This window comes from Lipophrys pholis, assembly GCF_963383615.2.
Source record: "Lipophrys pholis genome assembly, chromosome: 1".
NCBI lineage: Eukaryota > Metazoa > Chordata > Actinopteri > Blenniiformes > Blenniidae > Lipophrys > Lipophrys pholis.
This window is the reverse complement of record NC_137635.1, coordinates 12,148,960-12,160,442: the sequence shown is the minus strand read 5'-3', so window position 1 is coordinate 12,160,442 and position 11,483 is coordinate 12,148,960. Positions and strand designations below refer to the sequence as shown.

Here is an 11,483-nt window from a genome sequence, read left to right as displayed (position 1 = left end):
AAACGTCTCAGCTCACGCTCTCCCCACACACCTGGATTGTGATTGGCTGTCGTCCTCTACTCCCCTCTTTCTATTGGCCAGGGCAGCTGCCAGTCAGCAAACTTGACGTGCGGGACAAGTTTACAACTGAATCCACGTGCTGCGGCTGGAGGTGAAGAGAGACTCCATCACCAGAGGAGGAGGAACATCTTCACTCTCCTCTGCAGGGCTGATTATGGGTGCCGTGTTTTTGGAGCTTTCTTTCTGCTTTTGAAGCTGTCTTTTTGTTTTTGGAACTGTGTTTCATGCGTTTCAGTTTTTCTTTGTGGCTTGTCCTCCAGTGCGCAGCAGGTTGTCCATCCTTGGAGGATATCAAAGCTGTGCATCCACCCCTCCGTGCTGCTTCAGATCCTTCATGGCCAGAAGACCCGCAGATGTGCGCCTAGGATGGCTGCGGCTCCCGCACCGACCCCCCATGGAGCGCTATGGCTTTTAGCCGCGTGCGTAAAGTGGACATCTTCAGGACGGCGGCGGTCATGCTGGGCTCCCTCCTCACCTCCCTCCTCCTCCTGCACCTCCTCACCGGCCGCTGCACCTCCGGGGGTCCGCTGAGGACACGGCGGCTGGTGTACGAGGGGCCCGGCGGATCGGAGCCGGGGAGCTACGGCGCCGGTAGACGAGCGTCGCGGGTCCTGGCGGACGAGCGCGCACGGCGCGTTAATATGGACACTCCCGGAGAGTCATTGTCGTTGTTCCCTCCGGGGGCGGAGGTGTCCCGGAAAGTGTCGCCCAGGTTCGCAGGTAAAGTCAGCCCGCTCGGGGAGGGGAGCAAGAAGCTTCCGCAGGCTCTGATCATCGGGGTGAAGAAAGGAGGCACCCGGGCTCTGCTGGAGTTCCTCCGGGTGCATCCGGACATCAGGGCCGTGGGCGCGGAGCCGCACTTCTTCGACCGCAACTACGACAACGGCCTGGAGTGGTACAGGTAAAAATAAAAAATAAAAAAACACCCCACACGTTATTGATTAATCATCCCGTTCAGATTTTTAAAGTTAAAAACACTTTAAATAAATAAACAAATAAATAAATACAAGTCGTGCGTAAAATCAAAGCGCTGCCTGAGTTCAGTCATTAAAATGTCAGGATGATAGATTGTGTTTTTCCAACTTTTTGTTTTTTTCTTTCATCACCGATAAAGATTAGTCAACATAATCCCAGAAATCTTCATTTCACATCTGGACTTTGATAAAGCTCGTCTAATTACTGCAGAAATAAGCACTTTGGACAGTTTGGTGATTTATCGACTCTCCTTAAGGACCGTTTTCATTAGATCTTATCTGCATGCTCATTTTGTTTTACATTTTAGGGTTGACCGACTTTATTTTGCCTTGTTTGGAATCGCACCATGATTATGCTGGGAAATAAAACAAGGAAACATTTGGATTTAGCTCGTGGTTTACATCTTACAAGTTTCAGTAGTAGAATAGACTTTATTACCATAGACATTAGAGAGCTGCTCCTCTCACAGTGCAAAATGTGTAACAACCAAAAATAGTGCAAAATGGCAATAGGTTGACAGTCGTTTCACAATAGATGGTTGGAGTTGTTGTGGTATGCAGAATGTGTGTGAATTAAGTAAATGTGAACTTGACTTCAGGCTGCAAACTTATAGTTCAGAAGTGTTTATGTCTGTCATAAGTGTTGGAGGAACAAATAACTTTCTCAAGAGTCTGCGAGGAATGAAATGTTAAAATTAACCAGTAATTCTTCTGTCATGTTGGCATTTTTTTTTGGGCAATAATAACTTCAATCACATATTCAAACTGATGATTGATGAAGGCAAACACGTTGTGATTGTAAATCTAAACAGACAAATGAGCTTTCCTCCATAATGTGAAGATATAAAATGTAAAGAGGAGAAACTTTTATCAATGAGAGTTGGATTAGGAAAAATGTACCGAGCTACATTACTGCGGGCGGTTTTCACACTGCGTGGCATCAAAATGGTAATAATTTTTTATTCTGATGTGAAAAACTTTTAATTTAACTCAATTTAACTGTCGAATGTCCGAGTTTATTAACGTGTCGTTACAGTTTTTCCTGAGAAAAAAGAAACTGAATGCACCCCTCTCTTCAGTTTCTCCAATTCTTCTCTCACTCGAGTCGAATTTGTGATTGATTTCATCCGTCACTTGGAGTGTGTGAGTGTGTGAGTGTGTGAGTGTTTTCCACGGGCCTGTGGGGAATAATGGCTCTTCCTCTCAGTGGCTCTCTGTCTAATGGGGCAATGCCGACATTGCACAGCTCTGTTATTAAGAAGGATTAGGGCCATAATGAAAGGTTACCTGAGTGTCTCAGGAGGCATAATTCACCTTTTGATTGAGTTAACGCTGCGTACAGCACCCTCTAAAAGCCCGGAGACAAAACTTTCCCTCTCCTTCACCAACAAACTCCCTCCAGGCCCCCGTCTTCCTCCCCCGAACGCTCTGGCTTTCTCCCATCTCCCACTCGCTCTCCTCCCTCTTTGTGCCTCCCTGAGAGTGAACATTCTCTTTTTGCCATCACTCTTTCACACCCTTCTGTTTACCTATTCATCCATTGTGGGGTTTTATATCCATGAGGGTCCCATCTATCGCGGGGAGTTGCCAAGATTCTGTGGAATTTGGACCGTGCCTCCAAGGACAGACCTTCAGTGCCGGTTCGCCTTTAATGCCGCCCATTTAAAAACACAAGTGCCCTCGAAATGAAAAGAGGGATAAATAACTGTTACAACAGCAGGAGTTCATCTCGTCAGCTCTCCTCCGCCACGTCGGAGAGAGGGGTTTTGATTGAGTCGTGTTCGTCTGAAGTTGTTTTTGTGCTTGCCAGTCGGCCCGATTGCATCGCAAAGAGTCAAGAGACCCCTCTTGGAAGTCGACAGTCTGTGTGTGCGACGCGGAGTCATTCGGTCTGATTTCAAAGACGTGGGAATCAAGTGCATCGGGGCTGATGAACGAGGATTAAAATGGAAAGTAGATAGAGGAACCTTTAATCATTTCCATTACATGGGAAGAAAAGTTGGTAATCATACAAAAGAAATGAGACATTTCCTTACCAATCACAAGCCAGTGTGGGGTTTTTTTTTTTTGTTATTATGCAATTTCTTTCATGAGCAACAAGTGAAAACTGAAAAGTTTCCACCTTTTTTCCCCCTCCTGTTTTCGCTTCCAAATTGCACCATTACGAAAACATCTCGAAGCTCCTAATGTGACAACATCTCCACCTCTCATTTTCCAGCTTTCACAGAATTACACTTGTCTGGACTGTAATTGAAACCCAGTGCTCCAAAAATGGAGTTTGTAAAGCTTCGTAATAGTGTAAAACATTTCCGTTGACTCGCCTAAAAAATTAAATAATTGCATTAAATTGAAATTATTCACGGTCTTAAACATTCACATCTGGGAAATTTAGTTTACTGCAGCTAAAAATAATTATAATTTTAAGTTTTAAAAATGTGTTCAGTGTGTTTGAATGATCGTCCTCCTAGTTTCTCGAGGATTATGATAACTATTGCTTAAACTTTGTCCGACAGACATCGCCGTGATTTTAATTTAGTCCCAGTAAAGCCAGTTTACGGCAAATTCAAAAGACATCAGGAGGTGGTCAGACAGCAGAAGTCGTAAAGGAAAACTGTTAACTGACCAATGTCTGTAGATTAGATTAGTGACCAGACTTTATTAATCCCACAAATAGTTAAAAGATTGTTAGGATAGTGGCACACAAGAAAATAGACTATAAGTAGATAATTAGATAAATACATACGTATACATAGACATGGTAGAACAGAGACCCAGCTAAAAATAACAACAAATACAAATAGTGGGCATTGATATTTACATAATAAGATTATACTATAAATGAGAACAAGATCACTGGTGTGATTGAACTAACGAGCAGGTTTATTCACTTTCTGTGTCCAATAATGAACTAAATCCAATGTTGAGGTTTCACTCCACATCTACATGAATGATCAAGTCATTATAAGTCACTCACAATAATGACTCTGATTGCAAGTTGGAGAGAAAGTCTGAGAATTCAGATAAAAAACTCAGATTGTGGCGCTTGAGGTTGATTCACGCCAGCAAATAGAACTGGCTCCTGTATTTTCCAGTCGGCGTGCATGAGGTTTAGACTTTCAAAGACATTTCAGAGGATATCTGGTTCATTTTAGGTCCGGGACTGGCTGACGATTCGAGCTCCCGACGCTCCTCCAGTTCTCTTGGACCAAGATTTCAAACGTTTGCTCCGGTGCACTCAGAAGTGAAATGAACTTAATTGAATCTGTTAAATCAACAATAAAAAAGTTAGTATCTTTACATATATATCCAGTATTGAAGTCAAAAAGAGAAAGATTTTTTTTTTTCCACGACATAAATAATTTAAGTAATGTCAGCAAATTTTTTAAAATTCATTCACACAACATAAAACTCTCTTGTTATCTTGACTGACTTTCATTTGGGATTTCAAATTGCTACAATATCCATGAACAGCCAGCGTTCCCAAGCACAGACGGACAGAATGCAGATAATGTTCACTTTACTTGGATTTATATTTTCCACGTAAAAATAAAAACAAAACAACCTTGCTTGATCAACGTAAATAGATCATGCCAAACGTTACCATATTCTTTTCTTTAAGTAGATCTGGTAGAATTTTTTATTTTTTTATCAGCGTACCGTGGATGAATTCAACCCCTCTGTCACACAGTAACGCCGGGTCACTCAGTGTTACATTTCTCTACAACCTGTTAGGCTTTTGTTGAGGAAATGGACACTCGGGAGGGAACAAGGAGGTCAAGCACGAGCACCGCGAAGCACGGCGGAGGTCCGCGCCGCAGAGGACTCGCGATTATGTTGTTCTGGCCTCCTCAGGTTACTGAACAGCCAGCGCTCACCTGTCTAGACTCCGCTGCTGCGGTTCACTGTTTTGAAGTCCAAGACCGGTTGGATTAGTCTTCACCTGATCCCTTAATGGGTTAATTACCGTTCATAAAAAACACGCGTGACCCGTTAAACATTAGGGCTTGAAACCTCCGCCACACACACACACACACACACACACATGAACTTACAAGACAAATGAAGTGCACTCGGTGCAGAAAACACTCATACAGGAAAACAACACACTCAGCTAGAAAAGCTAAAGACAAAAAAGAAGAAGACCCATAAAATCTGGGGTTTCCCTTCATAAAACTGGCCTCTTTCTTTCTTTTTTTTTTTTTTTAAAGGAAGTTCGGTAATGGCAATAAAAAAAGAGACTTTAATCATAAAAGAGTTGACCCAGTGGGGATTTGTGTTAGAAAACCGCCCACAAGTTTGTAACCCAACTTGTATTTCTCTGCCGCGCGGCGGTCAGTGTGGCAAGACGCCTTCAGATGTGGATGAACGGAGAAGTTATAAAAAGTTCGTTTGCGCGTCTGTCGAAATTCCATGAATGAAAACTTCTGTCTGTGAACACATTTTTTTTCCTTTTCTTCCTTCGTCAAGTTACTTCACCCGACGGGGTTTTATTGAGAAACTACATTTGTTGTTGAAAACATGACAACTTACCAACGTTTGAATTACTCCCAAATGTGTAAAGTGTCTTCTGAGGGTGTCGATTAACTGGGTGACATAGTTTTGAAGGTTTGGTCGTGTTTTGCGATATTTCACCCGAGTGGAGAGAGACACGAATGGAAACGGTGACTCGGCTCCAGATGGGAGAGGTTAGATGTTAACAGAAGACCTCTTGTTTGTTGCGTGTCGTTTTTGTGAAACTGCAAAGTCGCTACTTCAGTCACACTGACGGAGGCAGTCCTACGTCCGACATTGCACCAATTTACAAAGACCTTTGGACGTGTGCGCCACCTCCACAACATGATTTAATGAACCTATGAGTCAATATTGTTTCAATAACAATGACGCTCAGAGTCGAAAATGGCTTCCAAGGTTTCCATCTATTTGACAACGCTCTGACTCCCATTTCTAAATGGGGGAAACGCAACTTTCTGAAAATGCTCTGACTAGGAAACACTGTTATTATTATTATTATTATTATTATTATTATTATTATTATTATTATTATTATTATTATTATTATTAGTTAAATGTAATAACATTGTTATTACAATGTTTGCCTCCAGAGTGTCATGACTCCGAGTATTCTCTTGGGACGTGGTAGTTTTATAGTTGATAGTCACTGTAATAACAATCCAACTTGGTCGTCTGTCCACTAGAATGTCCCTGTACTCTCATTGTTAATGTTCTTATATGAATGTGTGTTTTCTTTATTAAAAAACAACCAACAGCACCAACTAGTGGGCCAGCAGGAAGAACTACTGTACATCGTTTTCAGTGTTTCTGCCGTTGTCGTGGAAACAGACATCGTTTTCAAAATATTGCCTCGTAAACGCAAAACTTTTCTGAAACGAAAACGCAAAAAAACCCCTGAAACGTTGCCGTGTCGACCTCAAAGAGGGCGGCTTAGTTGAGAACCATTCAGTCCGCTCTACACGCCGGCTTTGCACACCACAAACATTTTATATAATCGTGTCATCTGTAAAACACCAGAAACATGCCCAAGTTCAGAAATAGACTCTTTATCGAAGCTCCTAAAGGAGTGATTTGTAGCCTTTCTTGGTAGATAAGATATAAAAAACATTTGACATGTGTGCATGTGCAGAAGTTTTCTCTACCGGGAGGAAATTGCTGGAATCTGCAGCTTGAGCTTGATTCCTGATTTCTTTTGTTCATTGTGGAAATATCAGTTCTTCTTTAAAACAATTTTTAAACAATCTCTTTCCATAAATAGCGCGTCAGGTGGCGGCGGGTGTGCGAGAAGCAGGTGTAGCGGAGGGCAAAGGTGGAGGCGCAGGGTTCACGCCCGGCTTGAGGAGGGCACACACTCGGCGGATGTAACGTGATCGCCGGAGACCTCCGGAGCTCTGAGCTGCCTGCGGATTGTGAAAGTGATTATCGTGAGGGTATAATTGTAAAACCGGGACGTCCACCTCCTGCTGAAGGCATGCGGCACAAGACGACAGTCCAACCCCCCCCACCCCCTGCCGTCGCCAACAACTCCTTGACCTCCGACAGCTCTGCGTGCCCTCGGCAGCTGACCCCGGGAGGCCCCGTGCGAGGGAGGTAGGTGGAAGCCGGGGAAATATCCAAAGCAGTGCCTGTCAGCAGCTGCCCTGCGGCATCCTGGGAATCTGCCCTCCGATGGGCGGGTGAGGACAGGCAGCAGGTGTGGGGGCGCTCTGCGGACACCACCTGGAGCTCCACCAGACGCTCACACCTGAAGCATTCACCTGACGTAGCTAAAATAAGACCTGCTTGTTGTCCTCTTGAACGCCGGCGCGTCGAGGAGGGGGGAGGTCCAAATATTTCAGGTGTCAGGGATCAGGGCCTCCCGCAGCTTTGATGAACATGTGCAGAAAGGGAGTGTGATTGATCGCAGTCAGGAGGGTCGTCGCCGAAATGTGCCACTCTCAGAGTTCACCGTGCCAACAGATGGGACTGTAACATTGGGGTCGCGTTACATTGTTTCTAGGATTCTGTTGTTTATTCACTTCTGGGTTTATGTGTACACTGGCCGGCAACCTGCTTGACCCCACTGCGTCTCGGCCCCGTTCAGCTCAGCAGCTGTTGGCCTTTTACGAGGCATTAGACTTAACGTTATGAGACATTTATTCGTCCATTCATATTTCAAACGGAGCACGTGAGGTCACTTCGTTTTTTTGGTTGTCGGACTTGATCGAAATGCTCCACGGAAGCCACGATGCGCTTCACGTTGTTTGTGACCGTCTCTGAAGATGGGACGTTTGACCTTTCAACAAAACATTCGCCTCCCGTCTGAAACTTGGTGTGTGTTACGTTTTCACGCAATAAAGCCGAAGCCCTCGAACAGTTTAATGCTTTTCGAGCCATGCCCATGAATGTCAGTGACGTTTATTTTTTCCCTGATCTCCTTGGAAACCTGCCAGGTAAGGTTTTCAAACATCACAGCAGATCTGCCTCCCGGCAACCCCCCCCCCCCCCCCCCCCCCACCATGTTTGCAATTTTCTTCCTGTGCGTAATTTAGGTTTTGTTTTTGTTTTTTTCTCATTGGCAGTCCAAGGTTGGTGGAAGTTAAGTGTTGCCCTTCTTCAAACAAAAGAGAGACTGTAACCCTATCATTTGGCACCAGAGAGTCAAAGGGGCTTTAGACTAGACTGTTTGAACTCACAAACCACAAAACAACCCCCAGAATTCATGCATATTAAGACTTTCAGAGCGTTTGCCAGAATGCTTTAGGATTTCGCAAACCTGCAGCCAAAACCATGTTATTTGGGCACAGACGGGCTCGGTAAATGATGCATGGATGGAGCATGTACGTTACGGCCCTCAGTGGTGCGGATTGGCAGGGTAAGACCAACGCCTCGGTGTGATGGATCTCCCTTTCCCATCGCACAGGCTACAGCTTTATCACAGCACGGGGAGACGTCCATAGTTTCGCTGTGGAAAGCCTGGGAACCAATAAAAAGAAGGAAAAGCTCTCCCCTCCTGGGTCCTCCTCTTTCCGTTCCAACCGGAGTGTTTTCTTTAAAATACTTTTGCCACATTTTCGTTGTTTTTTTTGGGTCCGGCACACTTTTTCAGTGTTTCAAGTCTGTGTAAAAAAAAAATTGTTAAAAACAGTGAAGTGTTTACTACTCGAGGAAGTTCGTCCTCCCAGCCGTTTATATCTGTTCACTCATGTTCACTCAACAGAGGAGCCTTTTTCCTGTGTTTTCAAGAGATGGTTTTTTTTTTTTTTTTTCCTGTTAAGCCTTCCCTTTCTGTTTCTGTGCTTAAAGGCATGGGCGCTGTCACACTTGCCATGTGTGCTATCTGCAGCTGCCTGTGTGGCGATAGCGTGGCACCAAACAACCTCTTTCCTCTTGTTCCATCGGGGGCAAGGCTGCTGCCAGTCGCCTTGGCAGAGCGCGGCCTGCAGGCATGGGCAGCGGCTCTGCCAGCACTACCCAACCTCCATCTCCATAAAAAAAAAACTGAAAACTACCACATCCAAGCTTTGAGATCGTGTGTGTGTGTGTGTGTGTATGTGTGTGTGTGTTGGGGGGGGGGGGGGGGGGGGGGGTCTGTACTGTTTAGGACGTTAACTTGATTGAACTCGTAGATCCTTACATGTTCTAGGTTGGACGTGGGTGAAGATTGTGTAAAGAGAGTGAGGTTGAAGTGACAGGAAATCTGCAGAAAACAATGGAAATGCAGGAATGTCAAACATATTTTAGTTCAGGGGCCACGTACAGATCAATCTCATCTTGAATGGGCTGGACCAGGAAGATAGTGGCATAATAACCTTTAAATTTCTACTTTAAAGTTTTTCTTTGTTGTGGCGCAGACGATACGTGATGAAAATGTCTATAGTTTCACAAAAACCAAACTATTGTGACCAAAACCTACTACAATCTTAACATAAATACAATTTTCTGGTGCAAAAGAGTGAAATTTCCCCCCCAAAAATCTGTGTTGGGTTGTGTCTGTTACGCGTAAGAATTTTGTTTGAAAAAAAATCGATGTTTTACTAAAAATGTCAAAAAATTCCTTGGTTGTTTTTGCATTGGAACCTGTTGTGGGCCAGTTTTAGCCCACAGGCCTGATGTTTGACGTCCTCGTACTGATGGTGTGCAAGGATAAAAACCAACGTGAATGTCATATTGCAGACATAGAAGTATGGAAGTCGATCTACTATTGGGTACTTGTACTCATAAATGCTCCCTGATACAATCTGGTGAGTATTACGCGACGAGCAATGTCCACAGTTTGGAAATTCTTTAATATTGATAAGAATGACAGACTGTAAATTATGTTCGGCCCAAATATTAAAAGGAGGAGAAAGATAGTTCCTGCAACATAAGCAACTTAATCATTTGGACCAGCATAGTTAACAAGATGGCGCGAATTCGCGTGTGGAGTATAAATTAGGTTTAATGGTGTTTGACTTAAGCTGGTATCGGTACTCCGTATTGGCAAAGTTAGTACTTACGTATACTCGTCCTTTAAAAATGTGGGTGAATCCATATCTGATTTCTTGAACTCTTAAATCTGTAGAAAATAGAAAATGAAAGTTGGTAGATGGAAACCCTTTAAAATAACAAAAACACAGCTGCATGTGTGTGTGTGTGTGTGTGTGTGTGTGTGTGTGTGTGTGTGTGTGTGTGTGTGTGTGTGTGTGTGTGTGTGTGTGGTCTGGGAGCACACTACACCTGTGGGGTCCAGCCTACCTTGTTGGGACCTAAATTGCAGCGCCTCGCACTAATTTACACACATTCGACGGTTAAGATGTGATTTTTAGGGATAAGGTTATAATTAGGTTGAGGTTATATTTAAGAAGTCAGTTGTTTGGGTGTGTGTGTGTGTGTGTGTGTGTGTGTGTGTGTGTGTGTGCGTGCGTGCGTGCGTGCGTGCGTGCGTGCGTGCGTGCGTGCGTGCGTGCGTGCGTGCGTGCGTGCGTGCGTGCGTGCGTGCGTGCGTGCGTGCGTGCGTGTGTGTGTGTATTGGACTTCACCTTGAATTGGCATGCTTTTGGCATGGCCGGCAACAAGGCCAGCACACAGGACTTCCCTCAGATGTTATTTTCAAGCTTTCAGCACTTCCAGGGTATTCTGTATATTCTTTCTTTACCAGGAACAAAGAGTTGCATAGTCGTGACGAGTGAAATAAAACATGCTGAAGATTAGGGTTTGGCAATGCTATGTAGGCTGGAACAGAAATCCTGTGCAATTAAACAAAAAAAAAAAAAAAAAAAAAATGCTAATAATGGAGGTGGTGAATGGATAGAGAATGACAGAGTGGCATTTTATCTGCCTTGAGAGATATTTTATTCAAACAGAAGCGCCACACATCCATGTGTGGTTTTGAAAAGCGAACTGGTCGTGGAAGTCGGGAGTCCAGCTGTTCAAACAAACGCTGAAGTCTATTGTATTTCAAACATGGAGGGCAACATGGCACAATGGAAGTATTCGCTGTGTTATAAAATGTCGGTTGTCTTTACAAATTATTAAATATGAGGTGTCACAAGTGGTTGATTTCTTTTGCATTTCATCCATTTGGGGAAAGGATGGCACAAGGCTTTCACTAACTGCCCCCCAAATGTCTGGCAGCTTGATTAAAGAGAGGAACGTATTAGAAAATGAGTGTGCCAGCCCAGACCTGTTTATTGATAGATGGAGTGCAACAGCACAACCTGCGTCTTTTTCCATAAAGACGGAGGAGGGTGATAAAGGGCCTGTGCAGCGGAGAGCCCCTGATGGATGTGCCCACCGGAGGAGAGCAGAGAAGCCACACAGTAATTCAATTAATCTTAACCTGAACACTAGTAATTGCTCCTGTAACTAGGTCTGACTGTACATTAGACAGGAGGGAGATCGCTGTCAAGAGGAACGCGTCCGGCTAATAGACGGAGGGAAGGAGCGTCCCCGGTGCTCCCGAGCCGCACAAAAGAG

At 44.3% G+C, this 11,483-nt stretch overlaps 1 protein-coding gene across 1 annotated transcript in view; it reads left to right on the top strand.

Moving 5' to 3' along the window:
- Positions 1-371: 371 nt before the first annotated feature.
- The window catches only part of LOC308117707 (heparan sulfate glucosamine 3-O-sulfotransferase 3A1-like), a 33,452-nt gene continuing 22,340 nt past the window's right edge, over positions 372-11,483 (top strand). Inside the window, exon 1 of the mRNA XM_080476763.1 lies at positions 372-961. Coding sequence (XP_080332889.1) covers positions 465-961 — 497 coding nt within the window. The 5' untranslated portion in view covers positions 372-464. The remainder of the gene's footprint in view (positions 962-11,483) is intronic.